The 21,452-nt window shown below is 41.9% G+C and overlaps 1 protein-coding gene across 1 annotated transcript in view; it reads left to right on the forward strand.

Annotated features, from left to right (window-relative positions):
- Positions 1–21,452, forward strand: part of LOC141800766 (oxysterol-binding protein-related protein 10-like) — a 55,231-nt gene that overhangs the window by 12,944 nt on the left and 20,835 nt on the right. The window contains exons 4-6 of the mRNA XM_074683543.1: positions 10,281–10,373; positions 12,042–12,396; positions 12,805–12,917. Of these exons, the coding sequence (XP_074539644.1) occupies positions 10,281–10,373; positions 12,042–12,396; positions 12,805–12,917 (561 nt within the window). The remainder of the gene's footprint in view (positions 1–10,280; positions 10,374–12,041; positions 12,397–12,804; positions 12,918–21,452) is intronic.

Consider the following 21,452-nt stretch of genomic DNA (forward strand, 5'->3'; position numbering starts at 1 on the left):
GCGCCTTCAGCTGGTTGAAGGCTGTCTCAGCCTCAGGGGTCCACAGGAAGGGAGAGGAGGTAGAGGTCAAACGAGTGAGCGGGCTAGCCACCAGGCTAAAATTGCGGATGAACCTCCGGTAGAAGTTAGCGAATCCCAGAAAACGCTGTAACTCCTTACGAGTGGAGGGAGGAGGCCACTCGGCAACCGCTTGGATCTTAGCAGGGTCCGCTTGAAGTTTACCTTGGGCGATGATAAAGCCAAGGAAGTGCACAGAGGAAACGTGAAACTCGCACTTCTCCGGTTTGACGAAGAGCCTGTTCTCAAGGAGACGCTGGAGGACAGAACGGACATGCTGCTTGTGTTCCTGAAGATCGCGGGAGAAGATCAGTATATCATCCAGATAGACGAAGACAAAGCGGTTCAGCATGTCACGCAGAACATCGTTCATCAGGGTCTGGAAAACAGCGGGGGCGTTGGTGAGGCCAAATGGCATTACTTGATATTCGTAATGTCCCAGAGGTGTGTTAAACGCTGTCTTCCATTCATCTCCCTCTCTGATGCGGATCAGATGGTAGGCGTTGCGTAGATCCAGTTTAGAGAAGACCCGCGCCTCACACAGAGGCTCAAACGAGGGGTCGATAAGGGGTAGTGGGGTTTTATCCTTGATGGTTATGTCGTTGAGCCCCCGGAAGTCAATGCAGGGTCGCAGGGTTGAATCCTTCTTCTTGACAAAGAAGAATCCAGCTCCGAGAGGGGAAGAGGAGGGTCGGATAAATCCAGAGGCCAACGAGTCCTTGATATACGCCTCCATGGCGTGTCTCTCAGGGCGAGAGAGATTGTACAGTCTACAGGAGGGTAGAGGTGAACCAGGGAGAAGGTTGATCGCGCAGTCATACCGGCGGTGAGGTGGCAGAGACAGGGCACGGTCCTTACTGAAGACTGGCGCGAGATCGTGGTACTCGGGAGGAACAGCCGACAGGTCCGGAGGTGGAGAAGAAGACAGAGGAGCTCTGGTAGTAGGGACGGCAGATTGAAGGCAGTTAGCATGGCAGGAAGCGCTCCAGCCTGTTATGGATAATGTAGACCAGTCTATAGAGGGGTTATGCAGTTTCAGCCAGGGGTAACCGAGGATCAGAGGAGTAGTGGGGGAGTGGATAATGAATGGCTGAAAAGTCTCTCTATGGTTCCCAGAGATGATGAGGGTGAAGGGCTCAGATTGGTGAGTCACTGTGGCGAGGAGACGGCCATCCAGGGCGGTGACTCTCTTGGGCTCGGGAAGGGGAACTTGTGACAACCTGAGCTGTTGAACCAGTCCTTCGTGGATGAAACTGTCATCCGCACCAGAGTCAATAAGAGCCTGAAGAGAAGAGGACTCCTGTCCCCACAGGATCTGAGCAGGTACCAACATGCGAGGAATGGAACTGGCAGGGGTAGAGATCTGGCTCACCGTGATCCCCTCTCTCAGCGGTGAGCCTACCCTTTTTACTGATGAAGAACAGGAGGCAATGTAGTGGCCAGCCTCACCACAGTAAATACACAACTTGTTGTTCATGCGCCTCCTGCGCTCCTGTGGATGAAGGCGGGCTCTGCCCAGCTGCATGGGTTCCTCTGGGGGCTGGGGATTAGGTGGCCTGACCGGGGAGGCTGAGGACGGGATCTCTGGGGCTGCAGGCTCACCTAGAAGGGCTGGTCTGCGAGGTCTAGCACCCCGCTCTCTAACCCTCTCTCTCAGTCTATTATCAATCCTGATGGCAAGCGAAATTAAATCCTCCAGGGAGACTGGTTCATCCCTGGTAGCCAACTCATCTTTTAACTGATCAGATAAACCCTTAGCAAAAACCCCCATCAGGGCTGACTCGTCCCACCCACACTCACTGGCTAGAATACGGAATTCTATGGAGTAGTCGGCAACAGAATGAGAACCCTGAGTTAACGCTAGGAGTCTCCTGGTAGCCTCCCTCCCCCTAACCGGGTGATCAAATACCCTCTTTAACTCAGAGGAAAAACTTGAAAAAGAAGAAAGCACAGGTGAAGAACTGTGCCAAAGGGCAGTAGCCCATTTAGCGGCCCGGCCGCGAAGTAAATTAATCACATACGCTACTTTAGCTTTATCACTGGGATAGCTGGAGGGTTGCAAATCAAAAACAAGAGAGCAATTTAACAAAAACTGAGCACAAGCTCCTAAATCACCAGCAAAAGGCTCGGGAGAGGGAACATAAGGCTCTCTAACAGTGCCAGAGGGTTGGGGGGAAGGCTGCACAGGACTGCTGTCAGCAGAGGGCACTCTAACCTCACTGGAGGAAGCCTGCGGGGTGAGCTGGTTGATCTGGAGGTGCAGGCCCTGTAGTGTCTCCAAAATCCCCTGTAGCATCTTGTCGTGCCTTCCAAGCAGCATGCCTTGGTGGGTGAGGGCTTCCTTAAACTCCTCTGGAGAGGTTGGATCCATACTTCTTGGCCAGTGGATTCTGTTACAGTTCTGGGCAGAACTAGCTAGGTACTCGCTGGACCCAAAAGCGAGGCGGAGGCAAGGAAGCAGTTTAAGAGTTTTTATTGCACAGAGGGAGTAAGTGAGAATGAGAGTCCGGTTTGTAGCAGCTCTCTCCTGAGAGCGCTGGGCACAGAGAGTTGTGGCTGTGGAAGGTGGCAAGGGCTGTAGCAGTAACTCGAGGGAGGCACTAGGACAAAGCAGCAAAAGACAGGATCAGCAAAAAACTCACAGAAACAGATACACAGCAATGTGTGGTCAGAATACTCATCACGAAGGAGACCAAACTACCACGAAGCAAGACGGAATCCACTGGCGCCGGTCCACACCTGACGAGCGTCTTAAGAAGCCGGCGCCTGATTGAAGATCCGCTGCAGCTGTGCCGGCTGCAGCCGCGGGAGAGAGGAACAGGGAGGGGAGGGGGAAGGAGAGGAGCGCTCCCAGAGCGCAGCAGATTCACCACAAACACAGAACAAAGGAAAAATCCCTGTGTCTCTCCCGCTCCGGTAAAACACCCAGGTGCATGCTGGTCCCTATCGTGTGCCTACTTATATAACCTATAGTGCCACCATGCCCAACTTAAACAAATAATAAACAAAACACCCAAACTAAAGGAATGATAAACTACTGGAAGACTAACAGAAATGTAATCATAATTAAATCAAAATTAATTGATCTAAAAATAGTAAAAATCTAAACACTAAACTAAATTCTAAACAAAACAAAGAAAAAACACTAAATAGCTCATACAATCTGTTTTCATGACCTTTGACCTGCTCCACAGAAGCTCTGTTTGCCATCACTTGTATGGCTGGTAAATGTCAGACGATTTGCAAAAGCCACAACATGAGTGCACACACCACAACCCAACGAAAAAAAAAGAGGTTAGTGTCCCAACCATAGTCTGTATATAGAGTGGACGGCGTGGCTCCACCATTTATCATTGTACGGTTTTGAAGCCAAAATTCCTTCATCACAGGTGCAGCCCTTGGTAGCAGTTGTGGAGGCAGAGTCTGCGCAGTAAAGGCTGTGAGTGATTCTGGGAGAATTTGAGTGGAGCTGGGTGACAAAAAAAAAAAAAAAAATATATATATATATATATATATATATATATATATATATATATATATATATATATATATATATATATATATATATATATATATATATATATTTATTTTTTTTTCCCAAGACCCTTATCACATCTTGACTCTTGACATATTTTACCATCCCCGAAAAAAATTCCCCAGAACGGCAGCTGTCAATCATCGTTAAACATGATGTAAAACCTTGTTTTTATCCTCTTGTAACTAACAAAACGAAACTTTTCAGAAATACAAATTACCACAACAATCGGATGTGAGAAACATTTCTCTTAGGTGTATTAATTTGTTAAAGTTTGACCACAACCCATCTGGAATGGGTGGAGGGTCAGATTTTTTTTACCTACCTTTTTTCCTGCAGCCAGCCACTAGGGAGAGCAGCTTTTGTGGCGACCTCACTTAGAGCTGAGCAAAATGACGTTCATTTTTTGATCCCAACAGACACAGAAAGGTCGTAAAAATAAGAAATTATTATTATTATTTTCTTTATTTTAGCTATGATGAATATAGCTTTGTAGAGGTGTCACTTTGCGATATCCTTCGTAGCACTTAAATTTCTGTATTTCCAGGTAATTTGTCATCTCACATTCAGCTTTATGAATCATTCATGTCATACATTAGCATATAGCTGCATTTATTATTGTTGAAGTTGAAAAAGAAAACAATTGTTCCCTTACTTTCAGAACTTTTCTGTGTCCGTTGGGATAAGTGACCTCTTAACTTCCTTGTGGTTGAATCCCCGTTGTGTTGTGTTGTGGTGTTTGCATTTGCGTTTTTCCATTTGACATGCAAACTTTAATGGGCTCTGTTTCACCGTTCCTCTTGGTCACATGGTTCAGGACTCTCAGCTTTAAGAGCCGAAGGCTGCAGAGATATGTGGAGCTAGAGCAAGTTATACGACCTGAAAGACCTTTACAGAATAATGACATGAAAAAAGTCAGGTCGCCTCCTCCTCTCAGCATCCAGCTTCCAGGACATTGGCTTTTTTAATGACCATCTGTGCACTGTTGTTAAACTTGTAGTTACTTTTATTAGTTTCAGTGTCCTTTGAGATGTAGTTATTGTTTTCCTGACTGTTGTTTTACAGCTGATGCAGATGAAAAAAAAATCCTCGCCCCTCTTAGAGATGATAAAGATCAGTTTGACCTTGAGCGCAGACATAACTTCAGCTCTTTAAGCATTTATAACTGGAGAATATTTTAGTATCTTCAGCTGAGCCAGACTGTGGGATCTGTAGTTTTTGTGTTGTAATTAAAATTGTTTTACAGATGCTATCACCAACTGAGTGATGGATGTGAAGAAAGCTTCTTGAGTCCTTTAAGGTCGTTCAATGTTTGTTTACAGACAGATAAAGCATCAGATATCTTTGATAACGCAGATATCAGATCTAGCTCATACACACACTGATGTCGTGTTTTTCAGCTTTAAATGGCACTCTTATTTTTATCTATTTATTGATAGTCAATATTATATAAAGAATCATTTGTGACTCATAAGTATGGGGATTTTATGTAACAGCACTTACAGCGAGTGAAAAACACACAGTGGATTTAAATGTCACCATTTGTGTCCTGAGGTTTGTTCCTGTTCGAGGTTTGAGCAGCTGAAGCCAGTTTCTAGACATGTTTCTAGAGCATATAAAGAGCATAATTTTAACTCTTTAAATTCATGGAACAGTGCTCCACAAACTTATACAGAGTGTTTTATCCTGATGAACGCTGTGTTTTTGATAGGTGTTGATTTTTTGAAAGATAACTTTTAAAATGAAATTGTAAGAGAGCTTTTTATTTGTCTGTCATTAAGATACAGCAGGTTTTGAAGAATCTGCATCTGCTCTGAAGAATTTAGATTCTCTTTTCAACCTTAAATTTTAGTAAACAATAGAAGCTTAAGTTATTCATGTGATAAGTGATTAATAAGACTGTTGCTTCATTAAGGAGTCAAACACCTGTAAGTCCTTCTGTTTTTAACATTATTTGCTGAAAGTTTTATAAAAGAAGTTTAAAACTTAACCCATTATTGGGAGTTAAATTTTTCAACATTTCCTTCAACATTTGGTCATAATCTGTTTCTCTTTTTTTTAATACCATAGCTTAAGCAAGTTAAATTATTTCTGCTAGACTACATCTGGGTTACAGAGTGATGTCTGCCACTTTACAATGGTGTGCCAAGAGGAACAAAACAACATGCCTTGAAAAAAAAAGAACAACAACAACAACAACCAAAAAAACCCTCTAGATCTGAATCACACCAAGTTTGATCCATGAATGTGAGCACTCTCTGTGCTCCTCAGCAAACATCAGGAGCTGGGGCTGATGGTGGGAGGCTTCAGAGATAAAATGATGTGTCGTCTCTTCTGCCTGTGTTAATGAAACCAGTTGAAATTCTCACTTCATAACCAAAACTATTCACAGCAATAAATCCTCCTCAGTTCACTGAGTGCCAGTCTGCTCTCCATCTGTGTCTGCAGGGAGACAGACACAGACACAGACACAGAGGGAGGATGCTGGGTCTGATTCCTCTGCAGCTGAAACTGTGATTATCTTTGTTCCACAGCAGTGAGAGGACAAAAAGAGCTTATGAAGCACATGAATACATTTATTGTGAGAGGATGTGACTCAGCTGGCTGCAGAATCAGAGAGTGTCCTTTCTCTGACTCCCTCAGGGATCCTGCTTCCTCTCTAAGGTGACACCTGAGGGGAGCAGGAGGGGGGTTAGGCTGAGTTTAGACTTTAAGAAAGAGCTCAGTTTACAACACAAGAAAATATCAACAAGATATTCTTTAATGGAGAGTGATTCAAAAGCTCCAGGTTTTCAGAATTTCTTAGTGATCCTCAGGGTCAGAGTCTCAGAAGTTAATAACCGCTCCATAAATCAAAATTTTCACACATGACTTATGTTTTAAGACCTTGAAGGGATTTTTCCATGTGCGCCCTGTCCTTTGGATGTAGAGTCTTTGGGTCAAAGGTTAAGTCATCAGGGATTGGGTACGCAAGATGAGCTGAGTCAGCAGCTCTCTGTATGAGCTGACTCCTTCTTTTCCTTTGCTTCTGAGCACTCAGATCAATAGCAGAGATTTGATGTAACCAGCAGCTGAAGGTTCAGTTTCAGGATAATTATTTTGAGAAAATGAATCTAAAGTGGCGATCAGCTCATCATCAGATTAGTGTTAGCGTTTGAATCAGTAATGAATTACATCACGACTGTTCATCAAGTTTGGATTGAAGGTGTATGATTTACTGATGCAGGTGTTTGGCTCTTTGTTGCTGATGTTGTGGTTGTTTTGGTGGTAAGTGCTCTCCAGCGCCCTCCAGTGGACAGAGTAGTAACATAGAGTTCAGGATAAGATAGATCTGAAGAGATCTTCAAAGACTCAGAGCCTGTTTAATTCCTGACCGTCCTGACACGACTGTAACAGTCAGATTGAAGACCATCCACCAATCAGAACTGCAGTCCTTCAACCCTTTGGTGCGTGCAGAAAACGTCAGTAAGCAGTGGATCTGTCTGAGTTGGAGCAGGATGCCGACAGTCTGCTGAAAAGTTTTAATGACTGCGTGGATGTAAGACGCTCTCTGAAGCTCCTGAAGGGTTACAGATCCAAGGAACATGAAGGTGTGAACTGACAGGTTGGTGCTGCTGAAAATCAAAGCAGACTTAGAGTGTTTTATAACTGAAGGTGTGTGTGTGTGTGTGTGTGTGTGTGTGTGTGTGTGTGTGTGTGTGTGTGTGTGTGTGTGTGTGTGTGTGTGTGTGTGTGTGTGTGTGCTGTGATCACACCAAGTCTAGTTTTAGCTCCTCTCAGTTTAAGTGAGACGATGATTCATCTCCTCTGAGAGTCTGACATGTTAGAGAAGACTGATTTCAGACAGTGAGATTTCTTGTGTGTGTGTGTGTGTGTGTGTGTGTGTGTGTGTGTGTGTGTGTGTGTGTGTGTGTGTGTGTGTGTGTGTGTGTGTGTGTGTGTGTGTGTGTGTGTGTGTGTGTGTGTTCATGGAAACACACACTGAAATATGCATGTACACTTTATTCTAAAGCGACCAACAGGGGAGTGAGTCTATAATTAGGGTGACATTAAAAGTTTTTATCAGATACTAATTTCAGTTTTTATCTGACTCATCTGGGTGATATTTCACTTTCATTAAAAAAAAAAAAAAAGTTAACAGGTTCCTTGATTTATTAGCAAGAAGTGTAAATTAGAGTTTGCAGTTTGTTTGTTTTTTCTTAATAGTTAGTTACTCTTTAAAACTAACACTAGAATACATGTTTGTAAATATTATTTTCAGTAGTAATTATTCAAATAATTTAAAAAAAGCATGATAAATCTGTTTTAAAAGCTTTCTAAAAAAATAATATACATAAAATAATTCACTTCGCAGTGTCCAAAAAGTCTGTGTCAGATGTGTTACCCATTGGAAAAAAAAATCCAACAAATCACCAATGGTTTGCTCTAAAGCCACTTGATCCAGATCTAACAAATTTGAGGTCGTTTTTAGGTGGGAATCGTAGGAAAGTGTGGTTCATTTAATTTCCTCCTTCTTTATATTTAATCAGAATGATTGTCTATACCTGGTGCGCATTAATTGTTCATCAGCTGTGTTACCAACGTTTTATTGTGTACTTACTTTAGATGTTGCAATGACCACATATAGGGATGGAGGTCAGGTGGTGACATGTTTAAGGTCCATAGTGAGCACAAAGACCTAAATAGTGAAAATCTTAACTGTGCTGCATGTGATTTTGTGCCATAATTCTTCTAAATGTTGACTAAACTGTAATATAAATGAACAGAGACATTTCTAGAGAGCAAAGTCTCACATGGTAACAGTGGATAACTCTAATGTTACATAAAATAGTCACAACTTTTTTCTGTAACATGGTTGACAAACTTATGAACCAGATGTTATTTTGATTTAGATATTTAATGATTAATTGGCACTTAACCTCACAAATCAATAAAGTTTTACGCAAAAAGAATATTTAGCAAAAAGAGCACAGTTTTTTTTTCGTCCTATTTTGGTTCCTACCTGAAATGTCCCTCTGTAATTTGAGAATCACTCAGGAGCGACAAAGTATAAAGTTGAAACTGCAAAACTGAGAAATCTGCAGCAGATTTAGAAACCAGTCAATTCCAGGAACACATGTAAAAGTTCAAACAAGTGCAACAACATAAACATTCTGCAAATTCAGATAATTCTGGAGAAAAAATGAAAATAAAAAACATATTAAACCAGAGATGAAAGTAGATGAAGAAGATCCCTGGCCTGTAGGAGGCGCTCTGAGGAAGAGCTTGTTTTAAACGAGGGGAAACGAGAGAGACACAGACTTAAAATTCATCTTTAACTGTGCCAAAACAAAATTTAATCATGTATAAAAAATCAGCACAGCTTCCACTGGAAATGTTGTGACAGAGTGAGAGCTCTGCTAAATGTTTAGCTTAGCTGAGCAGCTTGGGGTGCTGACTCAGGACCCATGGGCATGTGGGGCCCAGCTACAGCTTGCCTCAGGCACCCTTAGGTCACTGGCATATAGTGCAGGTGCTGTACACTATAGGCATGCATGCACGGAGGTGATTTGATTGGTGGTGGAGCTGCAGGATGAGAGTCCTGCCCTTGGAGCATTGTTGTTCCCTCAGGTGGGTCCAGTCCACAGCAGAGCAGGTTGTTGTGTGGGTTTGAAGCAGACACTCACAGCTGTGGAACATTCAATAGCTCTTGTGTGAGTGTTTATTTGCTCTCAACGTTCCTCCTCTACTCTGGGTTTACACACACACACACACACACACACACACACACACACACACACACACACACACACACACACACACACACACACACACACACACAATGAACATAAGCAGGCAAGATAGGAAAAAATGTCAATTTTTGGAGGAATAATCCAGCTTAGTCACCTCCCATGGGACATGAGTATGTGTATCTGCCCCCAGCCTGTATACTGATGTTTTGGTTGTATCGGGACGTTTCTGGGCGGAGCCTAGACGTGGCTACCTCAGCCAATCACAGAGCGCCCAGTGCGCAAGTGACTTTGCGTGTTGATTAGCAGTAGAAGAAGCTATCTTGAGCGGCTACGATAGTGGACGTTGCATTAATTAAAGAAAACACAACCAAAGCGAAATGAAACGCCAAACAGATAAGAGTTGTTTTTTTTTTCCTAAACAAGGATTAAGCTTGGCTCAACTTTCACTTTCTTTCGGGAACTTGGAGAGCAGCATGAATGAAGAGCAATGTGAGTTAGCTTTCTGCTAACCAGGTATGTGTCAAACATCCGTGATTAGCTTGTGCTAACGTGCCAAGTCAGTTGCACAGCTCTCGAGTCTCTCCCGTATAAACGCGATGCTACAGGTGGTTGCTGGACCAGTGACTGTGTTCAGGTAGTCACGGTCGGAGGCTGTGGGTGTGAGCTGCAACTAGCGCCAGTTTAAGATGGTAAGAAGTAACGAAAATTTCTGCAGACCCTATGTTTAAAGTGCTAAAACTTTAGCAAGTTAGAGATACTAATGGGTGAGTGTTTGTTTTATGTTAAGTGATGCGAGGTAGAAGACCTACTTCTTAGACCCTTATCATCAGACAGGAAGGTTACATTGATACTAAAAGCCAACACACATCCTGACGTGTGTGTGTGTGTGTGTGTGTGTGTGTGTGTGTGTGTGTGTGTGTGTGTGTGTGTGTGTGTGTGTGTGTGTGTGTGTGTAGGTGATGAGTCCGGTTGAGGAGCAGCAGAAGAACCTGGTGAACTCTGTGGATACTCTGCTTCCTAGAAGAGGACCTTTGTCTGTTCTGGACGAGGTAAAAATCATATTTGTAATGAATTAAATATCAATGTTTATTGTTGTGATATGCATATTCATCTTAGTGCATGGAAGCACAAATAGTCTAGCTGAATAAAAAATAACCTAATAAAACAATAACCTAACTAACTGATGATACAAATATCAGATGACTCCATTAGTTGTTGTCATGGCTTTAACATACTCAAAAGCTGGTATCGCTTATCTTGCTCGCCCCACTGAGTCTGTTTTTTTTATTTTTATCATTTAAATGAGTAAAATTAGTCAGGTCTAGCGTGTTGAAAATGAAGACATGGGTGGTAACATTGGATAAAATAAGGTAAGATTTAGATGAATTCATACTTTTAATATTTTTACAATAAAGCAGGTGTTTTGTAGGCTTTCTTATACTTCTCTTTTTCGCAGCCCGTCCTCAAAATATATCATGAATGAAATTTTACAGAGTTAGATCATTCAACTTGTATGCTGTGAGCTTCTAAAAGTTCATATGTAATATTGAAAAGGAAAAATCTAGCCAAAATCAAACTAAAGAAAAATACTTCCAACAAAGAACACAAAGCAAGCCAATCGTATTTATATAGCACATTTTGGCAGCAAGACAGTCCAAAGTGCTTTATGCAGATACAAACACACATTAAAAAATCAGCACAAGTTTCTATCTGTTTTTTTCCTTTATTTAGCTGCTAATCTTCAAATCAGACTCTTTAAAAAATTACAACGAAATCTACACAATGTATTGAGCACTTCTGAAGTTCAAATTATTGCAAAAGAAACACTAAAATTGTAGATGCAGAGGTTTGCAGGGTAGTGCCAGGGTCATTTTCTGTTTTTCTAAGGTTCAAAAGGCAGGTGTGTTTGGGCCTGTGGAAACCTGGACTCCCTCTAAGTCTCCCCTCAGGAAGTACATTGATATTCCTGTTTGTATGAGGGCAGGTGTGGGAGAGTGGAATACGTTTGAATTTATTCAATTTTGATTAAAAAAAAAAAACTCCCACACACTATTTCAGTATTTGAATGTGACCATCATTCGTCCTGACAGAAAGCAGAAATGTTTTAGAGGACAAGAAGAGACAATCAAATATCTCTGTGAAGAAACTGGATCCACTCAAAAACTCAAAAATCAACAAAATATGAGTTAATCATACTCCTATAAAACATAAATGATACTGTTTTCTAAGGAGGAGTCATGAACTGCAAAGAGCTTAAAACATTGACATCTGAACTTTTGGTGCAGAGATTTTCGAAGCGGATGTTCAAATAAACTCAAACATCATATATGTTCCCTCCCATTTTGATAAGAGTGTGAAATGATAGAAAAATATCCCTTTGAGGAAAAATACAAAACATAAAAAAGTGTGATTAATCACAGATAAACTATGGACCATCATGCACTGAATAACAGTCTTAAGGGCCGTTGTAAAGCCCGGTTAATGACACAGCATTGGTCTGTGATGATGGTGCCCTGACCTGATCATGTGATGATCTTTCACCAAGTGTGCTGTGCTTTACATGTGACAGAGAAGCACCTCTACCAGGTGAGGAGAAGGACCAATAAGATACAGAAATACAAACCATGTCAGGAAAAAAAGTATAAATCAAGAGTAGCTCATCTTCATCCTCCTCTTCATCCTCTCCTCCTTCTCTTCTCTCCCTCCTGTCTCTGAAGGACCTCCCTCTCCTCAAAGCCACCTCTGCAGCCACTCTGAGCTGTCTGGGGGGCTGCCTCTCCATTCTGCAGCACAATGTCGTCCAGGCCCTCAACCAGAACCAGAACCACATTGGTAGTCCTGGTCTGGCCCACAGTCCCGCTGTAGTGAACCCCTCAGCCCCCACAGAGAGACTCAAATCCAGGAGTGTGAACACGGTGGAGCCTGGGGGTCTCAGCTCCAGAAGTCAGAGCCCGACACCCAGCTTCAGCGAGAGTCCAAGACACAGCAGAACCAACCACGTCCAGATCCAGAGTCCACAACACAGCAGAACCAACCACATCCAGATTCAGAGTCCAGGAAGAGCTCCTGCAGGTGAGCTGAGAGTGAATGTTTTGTGTTTTATCTCTGAAAGATCGCTGCACTGCAGGGGGTGGAGGACGTGGAGGTCACACATACCCACAAAATCCAGTGTGGACACGTGAGATTCAGGCAAGATTCACAGGAGACAATGTTGAAAATCTGGGTGTTAAACTTGTAATCTTTCATTACATCTGCCATATTTCAGTTTGTAAAAATAATCTCCAAAGGCTGGAAGCCACTGATGTCTGCAGGCTCATGACACCGCAGTTTAATCTCTTTTCATGCTCCTGTTACGAGCACCAACAGTAAACAGACACTGAGCGTATTCACTTGAGACGCTGTGTTTTTTAAAAGACTGATAAAATCTTTGCGTTGATTATTCAGATGGTGTCTTTTTGCCTTCCCCCCTTCCTCTCTCAGAGATTGGGCGGTCCAGAAGTCCTTCAGAGAAGAAAGTGAGAAATGGAGCTCCTCTGTCCTCCTCCACTGGTCCTCCTTCTCAAAGAGTCCAGGACACTCTATGTCAGTCTGAGGTAAAGAAAACACACACCATACACCATCTGCTCCAACCACTGACTGGATATTAACATGGACGCCTTAAGTCAATGAACATCAACTGGTGGCCCACTGGAGCTTTCCATCCGGCCTCCAGAGTATTACAGAAAAATATCCTAGTGAGGATAAAAAAGGATTTAATTTTATTTAACACCCTCTGAAAGGAAGCTTGTGCCACAGCCTGCCTTCAGTCATCAATAACCACAAACATGTTGCTTACAGAGATACACTCGTTGCTCTCTTGTGTTAAGCTGAAATTGTGTTAATACCTCTCTGTAGTGTTGAGATTCCTATATACTCCCATGAGACTGTGCATGTGGTTTCTCTGGGGCATCTGACTGTTCAGGATATGACTCCTTGAAGCTTGCATGCCTCGTATTGTGGGGAAGCTTGGCAATATTTTCTTTAGCAGCAGAAACAGTTTGGTTTCAAATGAGGCACACAGGTAAAGCTTTTCTAAAAGTTTACACGTTAATACAGATATCACTCCATTCTTCATCAAAGCTTTTCTGCATCAACTTTTTGCTCAAGACTCTTTGAGAGTGACTTTTATGAAGCTTTGAACAGAATGCCTCCTTTCTGTCTCTGTTCTCCCCAACCTATGACACAGCATCGGAAAGTGATGGACAGCTTGACAGCTTCACAATTATCAAATCTGTTATTATTTATTGCAGTGAATAAAAACATAAATGTGGTATGAAAACTAATATATCAAATACTGGTATGCTTTGTGTGACTTTGGACACAGCATTAAATGTACTTATTTTACAAGAGCATATGGTCCCTCACAGTATCTGCCAAGAGATACTTTGGCCCTTGAACAAATGTAAGTGATAACCCCTGTGTCTACTGATCAAGAAGCCAAAACATTTAGTGCTCCCCCTGGTGACTACCTGTTGTATAGCAGCACTAACCCTGTATTCAAAACAAGGAAACAGACCTTTCAAGAAATGCTAAATAGACAGCCATCATACACGCTTCCTCAACCTCTCCTAACATTATGTTAATTGTATCATCTTAATTTTTGATCTTACTAGTATGACCACAAATAATTTACATTTTTGCTTGAAATAAAAGTAAATAGATAAATAAATTGTAGATTAAGCATAATGTTTTTTTTTATATATATATTTTTTGTAAATGTAAATTACAAAAAAGTCCGAATGAATTGACTCCATCCATCACGACAAAAGACAGTGAACACCTTGCAGCCTACATTGGTCAGTTACACTACAAAGATTGTTCCCTGGAAATCTTTCATTCTTAAAAAATCCTGTCTCACGGTGTGAAATAAGGCCATGCTGAAATGTTTGACTCAGAGATGTATGGGGAGCAGGAGAGCACCTTGCATTAACTGTGTGCTTGGCTTTAGTGGTATTAGATACTGTATATACTCCAGTATTAACTCAGTTGTCTTGTGGAGGAAACCAACGGGCTGAACTTTGGGAGTGAATGAGACATTTCTTTATCCGTCTCTGCTGAACAAGGGGAGGAGAACCAGGAAAAGTGATGCAGATATGGTGAAGACTGCTACTCTCCTGCAGTTTTCCTAAAAATCCCTCCAGCTCCTCTCAGTCAGGGATTCAGTTTTCTCTCTCTTCTTCACCTCCACATGCCCCCCTTCCCTCCTGCCTCTTATGAAAGCCATCACTCTTAATGTCAGAGCAGAGATGGACTTAGTGAAATACTAACATCTGCTACACATCCTCTCCTCTCTTTTTCTCTTATGTCTCTGTCCGTTTGGTTCCCTCCTGTTTTCCACCCATTCTCTCCTGATTCATGTTACCAAACATTATGTTTTACATCTCTGTAAGTTTGTGTCTCCACAATTATCCATGTGTCTGAATGTTAATGCAGGATAATATGATTTCTCTGTTTACATTTTTTCATGTTTGTAATTTTGAACATCATTATTAAACTGAGACTGTACTTGAAGTGTAGTCAGCATGAAGTAAAGGGGCGGACTGAGCCTTTATGTTAATGACGTGCATTCTGTCAATTAGCCAGCAGGGGGCGAAAAGTCATGTAGCAATAAATCTAACCAAGTCATTTGTAAACACTTTTATTTGATAACATCTATCAGCTGTAAACATTTTCCTGATAACTTGATGGTTTCAAACTCTTCCGTTAGGTCTTCTTTAATGCAGCATGATGTTCATTTATTTAAATATAGTCCCACAGGTCAGCACACAGACCAGGAAGCAGGGGAGGACACCTTAAAGGATAAGTTTGGTTTATACAGCTTTTACATTGTTTATAGAATATGGTAGAAGAAAATACTCACCCGGAAGGTTTTCCTGATCCAAGCAGTGCTTCGGGAGATATTAAGATCCAAAATCGTGCAGCGGACGTCCGTATCATGGGATCCATCGGGGCAAAGAAAGGAGGAAGTGGAGTCAGCTCTCCAGAGAGTACTGTGCATGCTCGGAGGGGCAAACGTAAACTAAGTCTTCGTCAGTTCAGAGGTCATTACAGCCACACAGCGCTGTCTGGAGTGACACAGACTGCAGCAGAGGACTAACCTGGAGTGGGCCATGATGGTATATTGGTGAAAAACATGAGTTTTTGGACGATTAATGCAGTTTTAGGAGCAGCGCTGTCTACGATTTTGGATCTTAATATCCCCCAAAGCACTGCTTGGATCAGGAAAAACCTTCTGGGTGAGTATTTTGTTCTACTTGATTCTATAAACAATGTAAAAGCTGTATAAACCGAACTTATCCTTTAAATCCTTACAGACTGCAGACTATGAGAGACCTTAGATTCTAAGTGTACTTTGATCTAAAACGAGGACTTTGGACCACAATAGTCCAGTTCTTTTTCTTAGCCTCTTTCCAAGTGTTTCTCCCCACAGGCCAGACCAGCAGCATGCAGTCATAAAGTTTACCCCTCATTATCTGCCCCACTTACTGCTGTCTTCATGCCTTTTTCCTCTTTCTTCCTTTCTTACTCCTAAAACGGAAAAGGGAAGTTCTCCTTATTTTTCTCGATGAATTTCACAGAGAAACAAAGCATAAAGTGAAATAAATGAGCAGCGTCAGAAGTTTTCCTACTGTAAACTTCTTATTGCAAACTTTGCACATGTAGAGCCACTGCTGTGGTCTTACAGTATGTATGTGTTTGTCAGTTGTTGGTGGCCCCCTGCTGGCCGCTGAAAAGACAACCAGAGCTCAGTTTAGGTAGTATGAGTTGTTATGGGTTGAAATGTCTGTTTCAAAAGCAGAACACAGTTTGGTGTCCAGGCTCTGACCTCATGAATTTATTATATGTGGAAGTTATGGAAGATATGAGAAAACCCCTCCAACCCTCTGGTCAGAGTCTGCAGATGGATACTGGGGAGTGGTGCAGCTGAGAACATGGGTGCAGCGCTGATGCAGGACAAGATTATGACTTAGCAGATTCCTAATCATTTTGTTTGTGGTGTAGTTTGTGTTAAAAATGAAGGCAGAGATTAGGATCTGAAATAATCCAAAAACAATTTGACCAGCTTTGTGATGTGATGCTGTTAGTGCTGCAGAGGTGGGAGACACACCTGTTATCTTCTGTTAGAGCTTTGATCACTGTGGACCTCACTCTGATAGACGATCAGCTAAAATCACCTCCTGACACTCAAACATTTATCAAACCCTCCTCAGTGATCATCTACACAGCTGTTCACAGGAAGCTTAAACACAGACCTGACCCTGTTCCTCACAAAGTAATTCATATCTCTGAGCTGATTGGTCGGTCATGTGAAGGTGCTAATGTTCAGGAGTCAGATGATCTTCTAAGCTGCTGGTTGCTATGACAGCAAACGAGGAATTACAAGTTCAACCTGAATCCATCTGATGGGAGGAGATTAAGACGGGATTATAACCTCTGGGAGTGTGTCGTGGATTCCTGCAGAGTTCTACTCACAGCTGTGCGCTGCTTTTAAAGGTGACGTGAATATGAGATGATGTGGTCACATGACCTGTGTTTGACCCCCCCTCGAAAGGGAAAAGACATATACACACTGGATGGATACGCACTTATCACTACTTTACTCTGTAACAATACATCACGGGCAAAGCTTTAAACAGAAAACTCACCAAGTCATGTCAACCGATGTGTCTAGAGTTTTTTCTTTTCATCTCCAAAGATGATACTAAAGTACTGATACTTCTTCTACACTTTCCCAAATTGTTTGGGTGCTGAGAGTTGTGATCCACATTTAGTCACAACACCTGACCTAATAAAGAATTTGGTGTTGGTTAAAGTATAAAACAACAGTAGCCACATTTACATGAGGAGTTTTTCATCTTTCTGAATGGAATCTTACCGGATGACTTTTCCAAAAACAATAGTATACATGGAAAGGAATACTCCAATCTCTGGTCTACATGCGCTGCTATAATCAAACAGAATAGTCAATGGGGCATGCGCAGAAAAACGTAAACATCGCGTAATTTATCAAAGATGGAGGACGACATTTTTTTTATCACAGTATTGCAATACTCCATATTGCGAGTTTTTCGTCCGTCCAGTCTTGAAATTATGTTCATTTCTTTAAAGTTTGGATCAAAAGCAAACTTTCCTCCAGTGCTGACTGCTTGCCGCCATTTTTAAAGTTGAGGAACGTCTCTAGTTGCGTCCCACGTCATATCTGAGCATGTGCTGAAAGAACGTACCCTGACAACTTTCCGTCTGAGTGGATACATGATACCTCAATCGGTTTGGGGAAAGGAATATTCCACCCCTATGAAACTGATTAAAATGTCAATTCGGATTGGCACTTTTCTTTAGGAATGAGGTGTATACAAAGGTTAAATTCTTTCCGTTTGAGCAAATAAACCTAATGCAAGCGGAATATTTGGGTCCATGTATACATGGCTACTGATTTGGTTTAACACAAGTCTTTCTGTCCATAAATCATGTGACTACTCACCAAGTTAAACCACTGCAGTCAGTAAATGTCTTTCTCTAAAATCTTCAACAGAGAGGAGTTCACTGAGTCTGAAAAAGTGTCCCTCTGTTATTGACGCCTCTTCACCACCCACATGGTAAAATGAGATTATCAGGGATTAGTTCTGTCTTTAAACTGAGTTTCTCTTAGATTCACAGTAGCGTTATAATTAGGGATGGGTTGAATAAAAAAGAAAAAAGATAAATCACAGCTCTCCCCTTTTCCACAACTCAATATCGAGCCAGACAACCCTGTAATCAATCATTTCAGATGTAATGAAGCCCCACGGCTGTGGAGGTACAGGAGTGGGGTCTGGGGCCAGTGCCTGGGGCAGTAATGGATAAAACACAATAACCAACCAAAACAACTCTAGAGGTAGTACAATCTGCTGTTAACACTGTTTATCTCTCTCCCACTCTCCTTGAGTCACAGCTGACAATCTGCTTCAGAGCTGTTCAATACATAGATACAGTCTCCACTGATAGGGAGTTTAAAGCCCAGTCATTGGTAACCTCATTAGAAATGCTGACTCAGCCTAACTACAGACTGCCTAATTTGATGTAAAGTGATGGAGTAAAGGCAGACCTTTAACCTCTTGGCAAGCAGCTACCATGTGTTCACTTTACTCTAATATATAGAGGAAGAGCGGCGCAGAGCTTTGGTGCAGCCTCTGAGAGAGCTCGGTGACCCCTGAGCTTCAACCTTGATCTAGGGACGGTCAGAAGACACTGATCAGAGGATCTGAGAGTCTGAGGTAAAATACGAGGTTTTAAAAATTCTTAAGAGGCCTTGAAAGACTGAAAAAATAATAAAAACATTTTTAAATCAATCCTAAACCTAGGGCTTCACTGTTAAAGATTTCATATGGAATGGGAACTATGTGGTCTGAAGGATATTCTTTTTTTGTTGTTGTTTTGAACAACCAACAATCGTAGATGAACTTATGTTGGTGTCAACATCAATCTGTTGGACCACAATAACAATAGGAGATAAAACGTTGGCATAGATCACCATTGGGGTGAGTTACACAGGTTGGATTTTAAAAGTGTGCACTCTTCACCCACTGATATAAAGTGGAGACCAAGTTAAGTTGAAATACAAATAATCGTGATTCATCAACTAATCGAAAAAAAAAATTGATAGGTTTGTCGGCATCAAAAATAATGGTTGGTTGCAGCTCTACCTAAAATGCACAGGAAGCCAGTGGGAAGAGGCTAAAATGGGGAAATGTGGTCATTTTTGCGTCTACCAGTTAAAACATGCACTGCAGCGTTTTGGACGAGCTTTAAACAATTACCAGAGTTTTTGCTGGCACCTAAATAAAGTGTGTTGCAGTAATCAATAGGTGTTGTGATTCAACTTCTCAAAATCATTAAAAGATGAAAAGGACTTGACCTTAGATAAAAAACGAAGATGATAAGAACTGTTTTTTAACAATTTTGAAATCTCTGTTTATTGTCAGATCAGCATTGCTGGTACAGCCACAATTTGGTCCCAAGACAGCAACCTTAGTCTTGTTCTTATTGAGCTTAAGAAAACTGAAAGCCAATCAGGATTTAGTGTCTGTGAGACAGTCCAGCAGTGGACTCAAGGTGTCAGAAGCTCTGGTTTTAAGGGGTACATAAAGCTGTGTATCATCAGCGTAGAAATGAAATGTTGTGGCTGGTTAAAAGACTAACACCAGGTGGAGCATGGACAAGGAAATAGAACAGGACTAAGTTTGGAGCCTTGGGGCACTCCACATGGAAGAGGAGCTGAGGAGGAGGTGGCATCACCAAGGCTGATAGAGAAGCGCCTGTCAGTCTTTACTTTAAAGATCATCTTTGTTGAATAAGTGTGTATGTAGTTTCCTAAGCTCCTATAAAGAGCCTCGAGTAGTTACTCAGTGAACTGCAAATTTTAACACTTTGGCTTCATATTTCAAGACCAGAGGTTGCTGCTTGCTTCAGTACCAGGGACAGCGCCACGTTTGCCCGTTTGATCATTTTCAGCACAAACAACAGTTTTACCCTTTACAGCATGCGCCACGAGAGTTTCACCATCTCAAGCCACAAATGCCCACGCTAACTCAACAGGACATACATTAAACCAAATGTGATACAAAATCTTTATCTTTATGAACTAGAACAGCACTCAGAGAGCACAGACCTCCACCAAGCATATTGTGATTGTCACCAACACTTTAGTCCTACTTTAATGTTATACTCCCTTTCAGCAGACTGTCTGCTACAATTTGGTTTTAGTTGCAGGTTTGTACAATAATTTGTTTCCTGACAGTGTTGAAAATTATGATGACCCAGCACATATTTCATAATCCAGATCTTAGTATCCAGAATATTGCCGGGATCTGGATCATACTTTTACATCTGTCAGAAATTATGGTGACCTTGTCTTGTATTGTTTTTCAAAGCAGTCTGACCATTTAACATGGAATTATGGTGAAAACGGCCCAATCTCACAATGATAAAAAATTCTTTAAAAAAAAACTGTATCCAGACGGTGATCCAGATCACCTCCAAAATTTAATCACTTCTTCTTTATCCCATTTTGAACATCTCCAGAAAATTTCATCAAGATCTGTTTGTTACTTTTTAGTTATATAGTTCACAGACAAGCAGACAAACAAACAAAAACATAATCTCCTTGGCAGAGGCAATTAGGAATGCACTGCACCATCTATTGGCCTGTGACATGGCTCATCATACTCATCAGTCTGCTTAATTATCAAATTATCGATTATCAAATTATTAATCTATCTGTAAGTACTGAAAAAGGAACTTCTGAACCAAGATGTATAGTGAAGGAGGTTTATTATTAGACTGAGTGATTATTACTGGTGAGGAAAAGAGGTTTGCTTCTTTTTATCCATTGTTTTAGAAAACTTTGGGAGTTAAAATGTAAAAAATCTCGTGAGCAGAGTTCAACATGAGGACGAGGGAGCAGCTGCACTAAGAGCGTAGAACAGAGAGATAATTACATCTAGCCCACTGTGAGTGTGTGTGTGAGCGAGTGAATAAGTGTGTGTGTGGTCACAGACTGGGAGGGGGCAGTAGAATGAGGACAAACGAGTAAAACAGAAGTCAGAGAGAAAGAGAGTGAAGAGGAGGGTCTTAATGTAGTCCAGTGTGTGTGTGTGTGTGTGTGTGTGTGTGTGTGTGTGTGTGTGTGTGTGTGTGTGTGTGTGTGTGTGTACGCTTGCAGGGGGCGGGGCCTTTGGATGTAGAGGATTGCCAGCATCACTGTTAATCCATCACTCAGAAGAGAAGCAGGGAGTCCTCTCCTTTCTCTCTTTCTTCTCTTCTCTTCTTCCTCTTCCTCTTCATCACTAAAGTCCCAGCCTCTCTCTGTCTCTCTGTCCCCCTCTCTCTGACTCAATCCTCTCTCCGCTATCCTCTCTGTGCTGGTTTCTGTGTTTGGATGTGATCTGGGGTCTCCCCTCTTCGTCAACATGAAGTCCAGCAGGACTCCAAACATGTCATCTGTGGTTCCCCTTCAGACCAGCAACGTGAGTGTGAGACCACTGTGTGTTTATGTGTGTGTGTGTGTGTGTGTGTGTGTGTGTGTGTGTGTGTGTGTGTGTGTGTGTGTG

Source organism: Halichoeres trimaculatus, unplaced genomic scaffold (genome assembly GCF_033239565.1).
Source record: "Halichoeres trimaculatus isolate MK-OKI-2021-1 unplaced genomic scaffold, fHalTri1.1 fHalTri1_scaffold_12, whole genome shotgun sequence".
NCBI classification, from domain to species: domain Eukaryota; kingdom Metazoa; phylum Chordata; class Actinopteri; order Labriformes; family Labridae; genus Halichoeres; species Halichoeres trimaculatus.